Source organism: Pleuronectes platessa, chromosome 23, assembly GCF_947347685.1.
Source record: "Pleuronectes platessa chromosome 23, fPlePla1.1, whole genome shotgun sequence".
Classification (NCBI taxonomy): Eukaryota; Metazoa; Chordata; class Actinopteri; order Pleuronectiformes; family Pleuronectidae; genus Pleuronectes; species Pleuronectes platessa.
The window spans coordinates 5,990,951-6,008,611 of record NC_070648.1 but is presented as its reverse complement, the minus strand read 5'-3'; the positions used below and the strand labels follow the sequence as shown (position 1 = coordinate 6,008,611).

The window sequence follows — 17,661 nt, the reverse complement described above, 5'->3', positions numbered from 1 at the left end:
TAGATATTCATGTGATGTCTCCTGAAGACACGTGCATGTACATCGATGCTTTGAAGCAGTAGTGGAGAGTAACCGAGTACTCAAATACTCAAGTACTACAATGTAAAATTTCGAGGCTAGTACTTTTCTCGAGTATTTCCATTGTATGCTATTTCATATTGCCACTGCACTTAATTTCAGAGGCAAATATTATATCGTTTAATTCCAGTACATGTATTTCAAAAGTTTCACCCACCAGTTACTCTTCAAATAAAGATTTTTACTTTGAGTTTTTTTTTTATTTGATTTAATTAACAGTGATGTTTTTATTCCACTATATTCATTTCAAAAGCTTTAGTTACTGGATACTTTTTGAGTTAGGATGTAAAAATCAAAGGTTTGAAAACACATGGTTAGCTCATAAAATACATTGTTAAATATAAATCAGTGGGTTCAAATCAATTACACTTTTGATAGGAATATACAAAGTTTAATTAAGGCTAATTTTCAAGTAGCAGGTCCACTAACAAGTCACTTCCCATCTGATCTTCACAGGTGGTTTAATTTAAATAATCACAATTACCCTCGATTTCAGAATGGTTAGATACAAGTCCAGAAAGATTGATATAAATGTAAGGAAACCATTCTTTCATTAATCATCTCTCGGCCCTTAAGATTTATTTTCAAAGCCACCTGGCAGATTGCCTATAAAATAAAATGATACCATGTAATTATAAGTGTAAACGCAAAAGTGGGGTTTGGAAACAATAGAGTCAGGATCAGTGAAACACAAAAGGTTAAGATTGCCTTTTAATCTTCAATGCACATCCAGTTATTTATCACAGAGATAAAAGAAAAGCCAGACATTCAGAAATCCACCAAACCAGCAGGTCTTGACGTCACAGCTCATTCAAACACTGTGTGCTGTGTCAGGCATTTACCACTACAGTGGGGTGCAGAGTTTGGCTACAGACAGTACAATCCTACCAGAAGATATTGGTCTAATATAGTGGTTCTCAAACATTTGGTAGAAAATGTTAGAGAACCACTGGTCTATTAGTTCAAACTCGAGAACAGTGTAGCAGCACATTCAAGTGTTATATCAGGAGAGAACTAGGAGACCGGAGCAGCAACTTGATCATCACAGATTATGTCAAACAATAAAACATACAAGCATTCAGTCTATACGTGTAATTATTGGGACTAGACATGTTAATAATGGGGTACAATAAGAGCTAGGTGAATTATTAAAATAGCTAAGGGCTACAGGTTCAGCTGCACATCAGTCACAGTTTTAAAAGTCGGGTATTTTTGGCTACATTCTAGCAGTTAGTAGATTTTGGAGTGTTATGAACAGCACATATTTAGTCATCAAAGGTAAATACACTTAAATTAAATAATTTAGACACTGTATACAAAAAACTTTTTCTGCCACCGCACCAGGCAAACCAACCTGTACACACGCAGAGTGCAAACTCACTGGAGTTAAAGTGAGTCTGCCCTCGCTTCTTTGTCAAAGGAAATAGCAACTGTGGGAAACTAGAGGTCATTTTAGCACTTGCTGTGGAAATACCAGCGTCTGGGAAAACCCGTCTACTGGGCTTTGTTTTTAAAAAGGAGCTTAGTTGTGATTTTAGTTGAGCAGGGCTTTTAGAACCTCTAGTGTTCACAGAGGATATTCCGCATGACCTAATATTTCATCTGGAGAAAATACAAGACAAAGCTGGCTGTTAGTGTTGAGTGAGTTCATTCAGGGATGTTGCCAGATCAAAACAGAGAGAGTTAGGTCTCCTCTGCTCCTGTCGTCTCGGTGTGTAAGATGTGGAGGGTCTGCACGGCGTGGTCGGCCCAGTGGATCAGCTCCAGCAGCACGCGATAGGTCCACATTTTGAGCCCGAACGCTCCTCCAGCACCGTCGGGTTCCTACACGGAGGAGAGCAAGTTGACATCACTGCATCAGGATGCATCATTAAAAGGAAAACCCCAAACATGTAATGAATGAATGAGCAAAGCAGAGGAGAGCGATACATCTGTTGTGGTTATGAGTGAGACTTTTTTTTATCCTTTATTAATTCAGTGCAGATTTAAACACAATCCCAAGATTTTCTGGATTATCTACGAGATTAATATGAAAGGTTTGAATCTTTGTTCCCAACATTAGTCACATGCACATGTTTGTAGTTGTAGATCTCATGTCTTGGGATGATAGCATAAAAAAATGCAATAAACCTAAACATGTAGGTGACAGGAATACATTTCATGGAGAAAAGGAGGGGAATCCGGTCACCTGATAGACGAGAAGAGTATCGTACATTCAACAAACGTTTTACTGAAAATGAGGCATGTTGTGGTTTGTTATGTAAAATAAAAGCACAAATATATATTTATAAAATATGGGTGATGGACAAACCTGGAGTCCAGAGGCTGCACAGTCACATAACAGCTACCTGCCCCCCCCCCCCCCCACCACCGATTTTTTCGGATTTCAATTCATATTCATATTCAAATGCATGTTATTTGAAAGTTTACAGAACTACATTTATTACAGCTTTTTAATTTTGTGTATGTGATACTGGAGTAGAAGTACCTATATGATGGATAAAATGCCATATTTTATTGATGTTTGATAAATAGTCTCGTCATCACTCCAGAGGATGTCTTCCTTACTACTGACAAATACTTCACCTCATTACACTGGTGGTCAGGAGTGACCTCCAGGGGCTTGCTCTCGCTCTCTGCTAGACTCTTGGTGCTGTGGAGCAAGTGCTCCAGCCGGGCCCGGACGTTGGTCCTCATGGTCTCGTAGTCGCCCTCCAGCTCGCCCCACTCCTCCTCTTCCTTCAGGATGACACAGTGGAGCAGACCCAGGCACTGCCGCAGAGCTGCATGCAGCAGCTGGACCGTCTCCTCACTGCTGGGCTCCTCCGAGTCTGGGGACAAGGACAGGATGCGCCCGCTGTCTGGGGTGTGGTCCAGCAGGAAGGTCTCCCTCTCTTTCTGCAAAGGACGGGCAAATCAAACACAGGAATTTAGAAGCTTGCAGCAATACGATGCCTTGCTGGCCTGGCACTTGTGACTTTATTCTTTGATATTGATTAATTCTAAATTTAGCACTTAGTGGGAATTGATTGTGCTGATCAATTGAAAGGTGTTTTTTTTTTAAAGGATGATGAGGCACAGCAGCATGAAAAACACAAACCCATGCACTCTATCCATTAGGGGCCCCAGGGGAAATGGAGGAGGTGGGGGCTTGTTTTAGTGTGATTACACTCTGCAGCACAGCATCAACAACACACTCTGAGAGCACACTGGTCAATGTGTAGCCATTACAAGTCAGATGTAGGGTTATGGAGGTATTAACAGGTAGCTAGTGACCAACATGCCCATTTTGAAGCCACAAGTAACGGGAGGGGAGAGTGTCCCACCACCCTCATAACTCACGTATAGCTGGAGCAGACGGGTACACTCGTGGTGCAGTAGCCGGGCAAGAGCCGCCGCTCTCCCGGTACGGGACCGTCCAGCCCCCGGCGCGTCCAGCTCGGTTATCGGCGGCTGCTCCTCTGGCTGCTGCTCTGCCATTTGCTCCCCAGCCCCGGTTCCACAGGAGGGTCAGCGGCGGCGAGCGGGACGAAGGCCGAGCGGGGGAGAGTGTCTCCCAAAGCTTCGCCCCCGACCCCCAGCGTCAAAGATATCGGGCGGCGAAGCAGCGTTTCTTCGGACGTTTTCTCGGTTTGGCCTCGGGGCTCCTGTCCTCGCTGGCCGGGTCAGTGCGGCGTGTCGGTGTCGGTGCTCATGTCGGCGTGCGCGTAACCAGAGGGGATTTAAAAGGTTCCGCAAGGCACGGGGGCGTGTTTTAGGGGGACGCATAGAAGGGGCCTTTTTATTTCCTCTCCAACCCCCCCCCCCCCAAAACATCGTCACCCTGTGGCCCCCACCCATCCTTCCACAAATAATCAAAACTCCTCACCGGGATAGTTTGTGTTTCCAGTTCCTGACATTCACTTTCCTGGAATGACAACTGGAAAGTGAGTGTAAATAAGAACAACAAAACAGAAGTTAATCCGAAATATGAACATCTGCTGCAAACCATTTTCTTCACGTGCACAAGAGAGAATAAAAAGCTCTGGTGCCATGTTTTTAGAAACTATCTAATATCCGAAACTGATAACAGTCGATTTTAAGACATCTAAGTGTAACTTTGAATGTAGAATATTGTGTTTTTATCAGTACAATATTAAAAATAAGCAAGAATATCAATCAATCAAACAATCTAATATTAATTGTATTGCTCGTGTTCACTAATGTAGAATGTGTCTCATAGGGCTTTTATTTCTATGTTTGCAGGACTATGGCTGAGTTGTTTTTTTGAGAGAATTTCAATTCTGCATCTGAATTCAATCAATTAAACTAATATTGTTGGCAAAGTACCATATTGACAAACCTACATATGTATTTTTATTATGGTGCACACTCTCCTTTTCAGGCAATAATAAAGCTGTGATTTTTAATGATTTTTTCCTCTAAGAACATCATCCTGGATATTGTTGTAAATACATTTACGTTAAAAATATATAGAATAAATTGTAAATTTGAGCTCATTTTACCTGTTAGGGGCATACATATGGTCAAACCTAATAATCTGGAGGAATCTTGTTTACATATGTACATATTAAATAAAATGTCTACAAACTATTTTTCAGCTTGTCGAAATGGATTATTAATGGAAGATTGATCTAAAACACAGTTAAGTGTACAAAATGAAAGGGGCAGATCCCTCTCTGAATATGTTTGCTGATTCCATCAAGTCTTAACCAACTCGTGCATCACTGATAGGTTAGAATTATAATGCAATCCAGGTTTTTGTGCCAAATATTAAACCTAACATTGGTTTGCTTTGTTTTCCTCTTCTACTTGTCTTGTCTTCTTCATTTATCTTTTTTGAGGCATATACAATACTGTATATGCCATTATATATTATACATTATATCTGTACAGGAGAATAGTGCCTGTCAGTACCCAAGGTCAGGTTATAGATAAAGGCCCAACCAACAGTGTATTGTGGTATCTACGTTGAGGGACTTTCATATCTAACTCAGATACTCCCGACAGAGAGACACCAACTTCACCTCTCCCCGACTTTTACTCTTTGGCGTATTTCCCCAGTGGCAGAATGTGAATTAGTTATGCATACTTTAGGTTTAACTATCCAATAGGATGCCAACAGCTACATGTAACATAGAGAATGACAGCAATTCTAGCCATTCATGGATCTGCTGTTTGAGTGGGTGACGCAAGTACAGACTTGGGGTGACAATTGCTCATGGTTTTCTGTTTGTATTTCTATATTGTTGCACCTGCTGTTCTCCTTGATGCATCAAGTCTACATTAAAATCTTCTGTTTATGACATCAGCTGATGCTGGAGTTCTCTTTTCACCAGCTTCCAGAAAAGTTCCATAACAATCTTTTTTTCCCCAGTATGTGATTTGAGGGTACTGCAGTAATTGATAAGCATATGTCATTTCAAGTAATTTGGTTACAATGATTCTCTTGTTAAAAGGATTTGTCCCAAAAAATAAACATACCCACAGACTTCAGCACATAATTCATTTATTCTGAACATAATTTTGGATAAATTAAGCTGACGATTACTCAGTAGTAGTGGCAGTGTACAGAGGTATATTTTCTTATTAAACATTTCTAACAAAAAATATTGAGCGCATCCATTGAGAGAATTACAAACATTTCTTTTTTAAATCAAAATACTGTTACCTGTATAATCCTGACAATGCAAAGATCTGTATACTGATTAAATCAGACGCCAAACGTAAAGTACCATTTGGATGGAAAATGTAACACTGGTGAATAAATACGATCAAATGAGGACGACGATATAGATATTTTGGACATTAGACATTTTGGCATGTGACAGTAGGTAAAGCATGGAGGTAAATAATAAAATAAACAATGGCTGGCTTTCAATGTAAGAACTTTAAAGCTGCTTATTTTGTATTTTGTCTGTAATTTGTTCTTGTCAAAACCCCAAAAAAATGTGGTTGTAGTTGTTGCTCGGAGGGAATATTTTTCTGGATGTTTTAAGCAACTAGTGCTGGAGTTAACCTCAGGACACTCATTTCACTCTGTAAATAGATTAAAGATTAAAATAAAGATAAAGATAGCAGGGCTACTATGTGGAAATAAATGTCAATGTCATTTTGGACTTTCCTGTACATTATCTTTAAATCTAAAATGTTTTTTAACATACACATATCTATACAAACACAGGGTGACAAAGTTAAAGTTCTAAAACACTCAAATTAAGTGGTAAAAGAAGCATCACTAATCTACATATTTAATCATATTCCCTGACATGAAGTAGTTTTGTAACTGTATGCGTCTGCTATGATATACTCCATGGAGATAAATTGCTATTTCTTGAATTTGCATAAACATTTCCTTCAGTCTTGTGTCCTTTTAGTTTCCCTCCATGAAGTTCATCATTCTCGAGCCGTCTATCTAGATTAAATTATCTCCGTGAATCTCTGCACACTGCAACCGAATCTGTCTCTCTCCTTCCCGCTCCCAGACAACCCCCTCGTCGTCCTTCCTCCTCTCCCTGCAGCTCTCCCAAATCATGTCCCCAACATCCTGGTGGTCCCCGCCCACGATCACCTTTTCCCACAGCTCGCCCTCCCCAGCCAGCGGGGCGACTTCTGCCGCCTCCCTGCCCCACTGCACGGCCTGCTGGGAGGCCAGGGTGGTGACGGAGCTGAGGGTGAGGAGGGTGCTCTGGGAGCCCATGGTGGTCATAGATGCGGTGGTGCTGGCGGGAAGGGAAGGGAGCTGGATGAGCTGCGGGTGGCTGTTGGTGGAGAGGTGAGAGAGAGGAGCAGCGGTGAGGTGCAGCAAGGTAGGGGCCTGCTGCGGGTGTGCTACCTGCACCACCTGATGCGTCGGCAGTTGGAGGAACTGGCCTTGAGACACATCTAGTTGAGTCTGTGGAGTAAATGGGAGCACCACCTGCTGCAGCGGAGTGAGATTACTACCCACTGCTGCCTCCTGGCTCTCCTGGATCACCTGGCTCTGCTGGAGCTCTTGGATCTCCTGGCTGACAGAGGGCTGTTCAGGCTGGGTGAGGACAGGGACATTCTCTGTGCCCGGGGTGGAACATCTTATTACCGTACCACCATTAGCTGCAACAGCCTCAGCTATGAGCACCTCAGGGTGGCTCTTGGCCTTGTGTGCAACAACAGAGTCTTTTTTTTCAAACTTTTTGCCACAAACGGAGCAAGAAAACTGGTAGGAGGCTTCTGCATCGTGTTTCTTCATGTGCCAGTTTAAGGAGGCCTTCTGACGGCAGGTGAAGCCACAGATCTCACATCTGCCACAAGGTGGAGACAGAAGAACATATTATGATCCAAACTGATGTGAAGCTCAGATCTCACCTATGACCCTTTACCTCAAATTTCCTAAAATAGACGTTTTCAAATCAGTAGAAAATAGTTAAATATACTCCACAACAAGGAAGTCCTGCATTCAATAAAATTATAACACAATATTATTACAAGCTAAATTCAATTTGGCTACATATAAAAACTACTAATGATTACATGCACACTTGTACCATATGCAAAGAAAGAAATACAATGAATCCCTCACAATTCATTCAGACATGACTCAGATCTAAAACGAAACAACTTCACATTATACAAGATCTTAAAATGTGTATGACAAAGAAAAGAAAATGCTCTTCATAAAGTCTTAATCTTCTGCCTTCGTCAGGGCGGAGTATAAAAACAGATCTATTATGTCTGGTGCTTTCCGTTGACAATACATTAGGAACATTACATAACACATTACATGCAGTCCCATAAATAGGTACAACTAAGAAAGCTGTTTATACAAAGGATTTATAGCCGACGTGTTTATACAACCCTGGATTAACCAGGATTTAAATCCAAGTCAGATGGCTGGTGTCAATACTTTAGTGACAGAATGAGCTTTAATAGTAAATAATGACGTTAGTAGAGTTTGATATGTTTCTTATCTCCTCTATTCTGTTAATTCTCACTGTTTTTTAGCATGAAAATAAAATAAAAAACCTTAAAATTACGAGAATAAAGTATTATACAGTGACTGTATAAATGACAATGTGCATGAAATCTTAAATCAACTCTAAATAAATAGGCAAACTATTGCTCCTACTCACTGTATAGGTTTCTCTCCTGTGTGGATCATCCTGTGCACAGCGAGGTTATGGGAGCTCTTGAAGGCACGAGCACAAAACTCACAGATGTAGTCCCGTTGGTCTGAAAGACAAATGACGGGCAGAGATTAAAAAAACTGCATGAAAAGAAACAAAGAAGAATTATTTCATCTCTCAGCTTGGCTTGTATAATGAAGCAGTTCAAGAAGCTCAGAAATGTGTCTGTTATTGAGAAGACATAAAGGGAGAGTATAAAGAATGTCCACATGAACACTCGATGCTCCAACATCACCTGTGTGGTGCTTGGCGTGGCGCAACAGCTGCTTCTGCAGGCGAAACAAGCGCCCACATGAAGGGTGATCACAGACATACTTCTTTTTTAGCAAGTGCTGGTATTTTATATGGTGCTGAAAAAGAGAGGAGACAGATGAAGAGTCAGCTAGAAGAAGATAAAATAACACGGTTGTCCCGGTTAAGGGCGACAGGGTGGCAGACCTGTAGGTAGCGTGGGTGGGCTAAGACAGTGCCACAGCCTTCCATTTCACAGCGGACATACTGCACTGGGGGCTTTTTCCTGTAAGGACACAAAAGAGGAAACAGCATCATAATCCAATTCTATTTGATTAACAATAGATATCAAAAGGAACTGACATAGGAAAGATTTGTACCTTCGCTTTGGCTGCCGAGGGGCTTTGCTATCTTTGTGCTGTCGACCTCGCCTGAATGGAAACAAATTCTGAAGTTGAGTATGAATTTGAGTTGGTCAGGAAATCACTTAGATTCCTCTTCAAATGTTTCAACGTGGCATCCACAAAAAAAGTAATATCTGTAGGCTGAAATGTGTGTTAATACTTTAGTCGTGACTTTTTCCCCATGTAAAAGGTATATTAAATGGATAATAACTTCTAATAAAAACCTTTACTTAATAGAACATGGATGCAGAAGACATCTCAGTGTGAGTCATGGAACAGTTCTAAACCTTAATAACCTCCACCCAGGAAGTGTTTTTTCATTGTCCTTTGTTTATATGTTTGTGTACTAACCTAGTTCCAGTACATTACGATCATAGTAGATGGGTGGCTCCATTAATTTTTATTGGTTTGGCAGAGGAATGTGCTCTCTGGTTGCGGTTCTAGTTCTGTCATGACCTCATATGGCTACGTGTGGTTACCAATATTTAATAACTCACAGGTCACAATCAGAGGTGTACTTCATAATGCACTTTTGCAGCCAGCACAAGGGAGGAAGAGACAAAGCCCTGCATTAAACCAGCTCACAGGGATGTAGTAATGGGGTTTGTGCCTTCAGATATCAGTCACACCTGAAATGCTCCCATTACCAGTGTGGTTAGCCATCAGTCCCTCTGTGATTTCCTTCAGATAATCATCAATCCACAATTTACTTACTTCCTGGTTGGCTCTGTGTTGTCAACCTCTCCATCCTCAATTTGCGCCACAATCTCAGTCGTTTCTTCCTTTATGATGTTATTTTCTTCTTCCTCCTCCTCCTTCCCCTCTAACTCCTCTTTTTTGACTTCCTCTTGTTGTAACGTTGCACACTGCCTTGATTTCTTCCTAGAGAGTAACAAGGAAAATCCTAATTGAAACAAACATTTTAACACTGCTAGTCTTCATATAAAGTAGCATTCGTGACTGATACAATTGAAGAACGGCAGTGAGCTCAGCGTACGTCTTTGTGTCGGGTTGACAGATGAGGTCATCTGGGTCATCACTGTATGGAGGGTCCTCGCCGAGAGCTGCATCTGCAAGGCTACATGTGGCCATCGAGACCATACGGACCACAATAAAATTCACACTTCAAATTGGCAAAATAAATACAGAAACCATAACAACTTCTGCGTTTCTCATTCTGTAAGTTGACTAGCACTCACTTGACATTGCTGTCTTCCAAGTCCTCCCCTGAAAAGAACAGAGATACTGAACTTCAGCATTCAAATATTCCAGCCTTATTAAAGAGACATGTACAGTGTGTGTAAAGAAACAAGGACACTGTTTCTCTCACCACATGATGGAGTCTCCATCCCTGCTTCAGGTTTGCCTGCTACTGCTGTGGTGTGTGAGGCTCTGGTTTTCCCTTTGCCCTTTCCAGGTTTGGACGCCTTGGGTCTGAGAGAGGATGCTGAGGGAGCCAGTGTGTCAAAGGGTTAGGGACACATCCAATACATATCTGTTTAGAGGTGATGTGCATTTGAGCGAAGTGTGCGTGTACCTTTTCTGTCTGTGGATTTCTTTGTGGCAGCTCTGGGAGAGAGAGAAAGTAAATAAATGTGGTGCAACTAAAACACAAAGCATGATACTGTGATTGTACAACTGCAAGGATAACAAGAGCACAGAGGCAAACATGTGCATCCAACTCAATATCTGGTATTTGTATAGCTTTAAGAACCCCCAGTGATAAAACACACTTCCGACATTTATAGCCACGAGCTATGGAGGACCATACATGACATAAGTAAAAATAAATAAATAAATAAATGTATAAATAAATACAGAAATAAATAAATAAATAAATAAATAAAAAAGGAAATAAATAAATAAATACAGAAATAAATAAATAAATATGTTAATACCAAAAGAAATGTCAAAATAAATGTCTTAAATATATTTGCACATTTATTTATTCCCTGATACATTTCCTTTTCATTTGCAGTGTCCTTATGCTAATGAGAAAGGCGGGCCTAGCCGCAGTCTCATGCAGGATTGGTCACAAGAGTGTAATGATCCAGCCCTACGTCTGCCTCTCAATGCTGACTGGTGTCCAGTAGCTGTTTGCAGCGTTGAGCCAGTTCACACTTAAAATGAACTAGTTCAAGTTCAGAGGGTTAGTTAAGGTTATTTTTTATTGGGATGATTTAGCTGTCAGTAGTCCTGACTGTGAGCGTCACGTCTCGTGTTGTACTGAGCACAAGGAGCGAGCCGAGAGGAGAAGGAGGAAACAGAAACTCCAGCTCGTTACAAACCACCTGCGGCTTCTGCTCTGATCATGAAGCCGCTGATCTCTGATCAGATGTGACCAGAGAAACTCTGTGTTTCCACTGTTCTACAAAGTCACTGAGCGGCTGTTTCACGGTGAAAAGCTCAAGTCTCAGTCACTGCCCGTGTCTCTGAGCGAGTGTGTGACGGAGCGGGCTGTGTGTGTGTGTAGCTCAGTTGACCAATCCTGAGGTTAGGCCCGCCTTTCTCATTAGCATAAGGACACTGAAATGTGGAAATAAATAAATGTGGAAATAAATAAAAGTTGGAATAAAAGTGGAAATAAATAAATAAATGTGGAAATAAGTTTAACACATTGATTTATTTAATTCTGCATTTATTTCCACATTTATTTATTTATTTCCACATTTATTCCAACTTTTATTTTTCGATTTCAGTGTCCTTATGCTAATGAGAAAGGCGGGCCCAACCTCAGTCTCGAGCAGGATTGGTCAACTGAGCTACACACACAGCCCCTGCGCTGCTCCACACACTCGCTCAGAGACACGGGCAGTGACTGAGACTTGAGCTCTTCACCGTGAAGCAGCCGGTCAGTGACTTTGTAGAACAGTGGAAACAGTGAAAACACAGAGTTTCTCTGGTCACATCTGATCAGAGATCAGCGGCTTCATGATCAGAGCAGAGGCTGCAGGTGGTTTGTACCGAGCTGGAGTTTCTGTTTCCTTCTCCTCTCGGCTCGCTCCTTGTGCTCAGTACAACACGTGACGCTCACAGTCAGGACTACTGACAGCTAAATCATCCCAATAAAAAATAACCTTAACTAACCCTCTGAACTTGAATTAGTTCATTTTAAGTGTGAACTGGCTCAACGCTGCAAACAGCTACTGGACACCAGTCAGCATTGAGAGGCAGACGTAGGGCTGGATCATTACACTCTTGTGACCAATCCTGCATGAGACTGCGGTTAGGCCCGCCTTTCTCATTAGCATAAGGACACTGCAAATGAAAAGGAAATGTATCAGGGAATAAATAAATGTGCAAATATATTTAAGACATTTATTTTGACATTTCTCTTGGTATTAACATAGTTATTTATTTATTTCTGTATTTATTTATTTATTTCCATTTTTATTTATTCATTTATTTATTTATTTCTGTTTTTATTTATACATTTATTTATTTATTTATTTTTACTTAAGTCATGTATGGTCCTCCATAACGAGCCTCCTTGCTGTGCAGACTCACTGGGGCTGCTTGCAATAGTGATGTACAGTAAAGTAGCTGTCATGCCTTTATGTGCATGCACTTACTGTGTGACGGGTGAATGTCGGGAGCGGGATCCTGCACGTCTCCCACGTCCCGGGAGCGGACTTGCGGGTTTTTTCGTGCAGTCGCCACGATCCTCCGACCCCGCAGCGGCGCCAGCTGCAGCTCCCCGGGCTCGCAAAACACGCACGGAGCCTCCGGCAGGAGACCGAGAGTCCGGGCGGGTCCCTGCAGCTGCAGCGCGGCCTCTGCGTCCCCTTCTCCCGCTGGGCGATTCAAGCGAGTCCGCGGATGAGCTCGGGGCCTCCTCGGGGTCTCCGGTGTTCTCGACCCCGGGACGAGGAGCCGAAACCTCGTCCTCCTCCGAGTCCATGTCGCTGTAGTTCGACTGTCAAGAGCCTCACGCACGTTTCTTACTCAGTTAGATGTGAAAATATAAAAATGAAGATCAGAGAAGAAGGCCTTGCTCCGGTGGGACCAAGTAATGTTCGCTGGCTAAAGATACAATGAGCGACACTACACGGCTGTTGCATTAGATCTGTTATTGTTAAAAAATATCACGTTATATGAAGAATATAATTTTACAAACATTGAACATTATTGTCTTCTTAAAGCGACAGCAAACCTCACGTTTCTTTGGTGGAAACCGGTTCCGCTCAGGATGCGTCTCCTTTAAGAGCCACAGCACGGAGAGGCGATAAGCTCCTTTTTGGACTAATGGCTTTCCTTACTATTTACAAAATGGCGGTTATGGGAAATGTAGTTTTTAGTACAACACCGGTATCTATGCCTTTCATGTAATTTTCGCAATCCTTATGAATAACTTTAGAATAATTTTAGTCCTACAAATAAATGAAATACTACATTCATATATTAGTTTTAAAATTATTTTAGATTTATGGTCTATCGTTACACGACACACAAAATGTATAAATACTTAACTACTACAATTAGTGTCACTTATCTTTTATTCTAATAGACTCCTCCATAATATTGCAGTGGTAAAGTAATGTGGATAAATACCTCTACGAATATTTGCTTAATTATTTTATTTTCTTCTATTACACATGTGAACATACATTATATGTAAAATAAGGTCATTTTTTAATAGAAAGCACAATTAAATACTACTATCACTTACTCTTTCTCTTATTCTTTTATCCTCCATAATATTGCACCGATACATCAATATAATTAAATCCTCCTAAAAGTATTTGTTGGAATGTTTTTCTTTTACCATATTGCAGACTTACATAACATCGGAAATAATGTCCTTATTTGACACAAAGTCCGATGTGTCCACCGGCAGAGACAACAGGATTCGAGGTGTGGCTGTGTCCACATGTCCTCTGCGTGGCGGAAAAGAGATAACATACACCACAGAAACTAGTCTCACATGAGTGACAACAATGTGGTATGTTTAGCTCTGGTCTAAATGGAGGTGATGTTATCTGAGGGTTGGGATTTTGTAGAAAAGTTATCGATGTCTCTTGTGTGGGTTTTATCACTTTTGAATGCCATAATAGTTTTTAAATCATTTCTCAAAACGTACTTTTACCAAATGGCTTCTATTTGATAGCTTTTAGGTATTTCTTTTACAACGTATTTGCCATTTTATGCTTTTTGTTATATTTTTTATTTGTTTTTAGATTTTGGGTTATATAATTTTTTGCCTTTGATTTTAAATGCTATTGTATTATTTTGATGTTTTTTTTTTTTTTTTTTGGTTTGTCGTCTTTGTGAAGCACTTTGTAGAGCTTGGTAAGAAAGGTGTATTAAAAATAAATAACAATAAGAGACTAACCAAAAATGTGCAACTGCTCTATTTTTAGATTCTTATAAAATTAAATGACACAAAGTACAGAAGATACATTTAAGACTTTTTCTCTCAGGTCGAGGGTTAAGGAAAGAGAATGGAGCTCCTTGAAAAGATTGTTATCCCCTTGAGGCAAATTGTAGTTTGTGAATATGGGTTATGCTAAAATTTTTGATATGATAAGTAGCTGGTCAATGAGTTAAGGGCATTAAACTAATGAAGGAATATCTTTACAAGTTGTGACAGAGTTGGCGGTATTTAGGGTTAGGGGGAATATTCGGAGCAAACTCCCTGGTCTACACATCAAATCTTGCCTACACCCCAGTTGCGCTTCTCAGTGGCCCTCAGTTAAAACGTACGGGTTAACCTATGCAGTTGTTCTCAACAAATATTCTCCCCTTTCAAGTAAAGTAAAACAGAAATGGATAATAACTTGTAAAATCTTGACTTAATAGAACATGGATGCAGAAGACATCTCAGTGTGAGTCATGGAACAGTCCTGAGCCTAAATAACCTCCACCCAGGAAGTGTTTTTCGTTGTCCTTTGTTTATATGTTTGTGTACTAACCTAGTTCCAGTACATTCAGATCTTAGTAGATGGGCGGTTCCATTATATTTTTATTGGTTTGGCAGTTCCTTTTCAGCATGAATCAATTTTTTTTGTTATCCCCCACCAGATCAGTATTTATTATGGTTCAGGAAACAGGCAAACAAGAACAGATGACAACAATAAAATAAATACTAAAAGAGATGATGGAAAAGAACGATATTTTAGGAAAAACAAATCAAAGAAAGTAAATAAGTAGATGAACGATTAAATAGATTAACTTGAGTTAAATAAGTAGAAGAAATAAATTAAATATCGAAAGAGGAGAGTATCAGTATAAATGAAACCGATTATATTTTGCACAGTTTGAATGCACCTGCAAACATTGTTGACTCACCCAGGAACATATTTCTGACTGCCATGCCAGCCACACCTGAGGCCTCAGACGTCACAGATCCGGGTCAAACCAGCATTCCGCCTTTGTCACGTACCGATCACATGCTAACAAACTCATCTGCACGCACATTTTAAGACAGAGTACAGACAGAGGAGCTAAATCTTACCAACAAATCTTACAATCTATCTGAGATAGTCGCATCACTACATGAAGTCAACTTTACAACACGAGATATTTGAGACACAATAAAATTAGGTCCCTGTCGATAGTGTTAAATGTATCCCTCCCCACAATTGGAATTATTCAATAAGTAGACCTACATTTCCCCTCAAGGTGAAAAGTCTTCCTGTCCCATATTTTTTAAGGGAAAACCAATCAAAGAAATTAAATGATGAAATAGAACGATAAATAGAATATAATTGCAAAAGAGTTTTGGAAATTTATATTAAAATCTAAATAATATAAAAATAATTAAAGCCAGGTCTTTAGTTTCTCATGAATGATATCCACATACTACTGTAAGGAAAGAATCTAAGTAGGGAAGCAAACTGTTTTAAATGCACAATGCAACATGTTGGCAGAAGGGTAAGACGACCTTAATAAGATTCAGTAGCTGTGTTGATACAGTTGATATAAGAATAAATATGTCTGTAGCTCCATCCACACCTCTGCTATAGACTTGCGGCTCAATTACACACATCATAAATGACAATGAGAGTCATGATTCACTCTAAATGAACCGTGAACAACAACTATGGGTTTGTTTATTTGGACAGATCGTGTGGAGTTGCACTTGCTTGCCTCATCGATTTTATACAACCACTTTCCCAAGAATGTTTTGTTTCAAATATATTCTCAATGAAAAAAACGGCTTATGAATTTTGCTTTAAATTAACACCTTCCCAAGTACAAAGACAAAACTTAGCAAAAGAGAGTTTTTTTAGGTATTTTTTGTAGACCTATTTTATTTGATCAAACCGGGGAAAGCATAAAGAACTTAAAAGCTTTAAAGACTTAGTGAACTTCCTGGAGAGAGATAGCGGAATAATGGAAAATAACATTATTAACAGTAAAATATTGATGAAGAAAATAATGGCACAAACAGAAAAATAACGAAATGAGATCAAATACTACAGAGCAGTTATTTTTAAATATGTCTTTTCACTCAGCCCCTGCTGAAGTGTGTATGTGCCAGTGGGGGAATGTTATCTTCCACACATCATGTCACAACATCCTTCAGCCTGCACACAGCGCACACAGACTCCGCACAAGGAAACAAGTAAGCTAGAAGCTAAGAATATGCCGTTGTTAGTAGACGGTGTTGGACTTCATATAATAGGACCCAAAAACCTTGACGTCATTTCTATTTGTCTTCGTTTTGTTATCAGAAATGCTTGCTGCTCATGCACAGCTATCACTTGTCACCGAGTCTTACTGGCAGTTGAGTCACCTTACAAAGGGTTAAGTGACTAGCCCTACATAGGATTCCACAAGTCTGACAAGTTCTCAGACTATCCAATTCCGGTGTTTTTATAACGTACTAGGAAGAACAGACATATGGAAAAGTGTAGAGGGCCAGGCATTAGACCAAAATGAAAAGATGAAAAATATCTTTCCATTATGCATTTTGAGAATCAAGTTGAAATGCCAAGAAAAATCTAACTTTATAAGAGGAAGATCTCTTTTTTTTTTCTTCCCTAAACTCCCACTTGCTAGCGTTCCATCTTGGTTAAATTAAAAGTCTAAGAATACCCATGTTACTGAAACTGATTTTAAAGTACAATTTCCCCAATTAATATTCACAAGTCATAAATGTTCAAATTATTTTCTAATATCTGGCAATATTTTACGCGCTCAAAAAAGAAATTTGCTCTAAACTAACAACTGGATGGATTCAACTACCACATTGAACTGTCAAGCGTTGTGTCCACCACCAAATAAAAGCTGTCCTTATGTGTAGTAACATGAACCATTATTTGAATTCAGGAGACATAAATTATGATAACACTGCAGCTATAGTGCACATGTTTTAATCTCTTAAAAAGGGAAAAACCTTGTTGGAGATGTTTGAGATAAAATATATGGACATTTAACTGTGGGAGCTTCTGTAATGGCCAATTTCCCTGAGTTAAACGAGTAGAGGAAATAAATGCAATATCAACAGACGACAGTATCAGTATAAATGAAACAAATAATATTTTATATGGTTTTAATGCATCTGCAAACATTGTTGACTCTCCCATGAACATATTTCTGACTGCCATGCCAGCCACACCTGAAACCTCAGTCGTCACAGATCAGGGTCAAACCAGCATTCCACCTTTGTCACGTACCGATCACATGCTAACAAGCTCATCTGCACGCAAATTCCAAGACAGAGCACAGACAGAGGAGCTAAATCTTACAATCTATCTGAGATGTTCCCATCCCTGAAAGCATCAATTCTGGTCAACTTCAACAACATGAAGTCAACTTCACAACATCAGGTGTTTAAGACA

The 17,661-nt window shown here is 40.0% G+C and overlaps 1 protein-coding gene across 1 annotated transcript; it reads right to left on the bottom strand.

The window, feature by feature from the left end:
• Positions 1-5,570: 5,570 nt before the first annotated feature.
• On the bottom strand, positions 5,571-15,415 carry LOC128430373 (E3 ubiquitin-protein ligase ZFP91). Its single transcript, XM_053416415.1, has 11 exons — positions 12,448-15,415; positions 10,413-10,444; positions 10,206-10,322; positions 10,075-10,102; positions 9,873-9,953; positions 9,590-9,757; positions 8,852-8,902; positions 8,679-8,757; positions 8,476-8,590; positions 8,187-8,286; positions 5,571-7,358 (listed from the first exon to the last, which is right to left on the bottom strand). The coding sequence occupies exons 1-11, from the start codon at positions 12,774-12,776 to the stop codon at positions 6,494-6,496; spliced, it is 1,965 nt and encodes a 654-aa protein (XP_053272390.1). The 5' UTR covers positions 12,777-15,415; the 3' UTR covers positions 5,571-6,493.
• Between the last annotated feature and the right edge of the window lie 2,246 nt (positions 15,416-17,661).

Coding starts and splice junctions, on each gene's coding strand:
- LOC128430373 (XM_053416415.1), bottom strand. CDS start 12,776: ATGGACTCGGAGGAGGACGAGGTTTCGGCTCCTCGTCCCGGGGTCGAG. Junction 8,758..8,851: donor CCTCGGCAGCCAAAGCGAAG/GTACAAATCTTT, acceptor GTGTCCTTACAG/GAAAAAGCCCCCAGTGCAGT. Junction 8,591..8,678: donor CCCACCCACGCTACCTACAG/GTCTGCCACCCT, acceptor TCTCTTTTTCAG/CACCATATAAAATACCAGCA.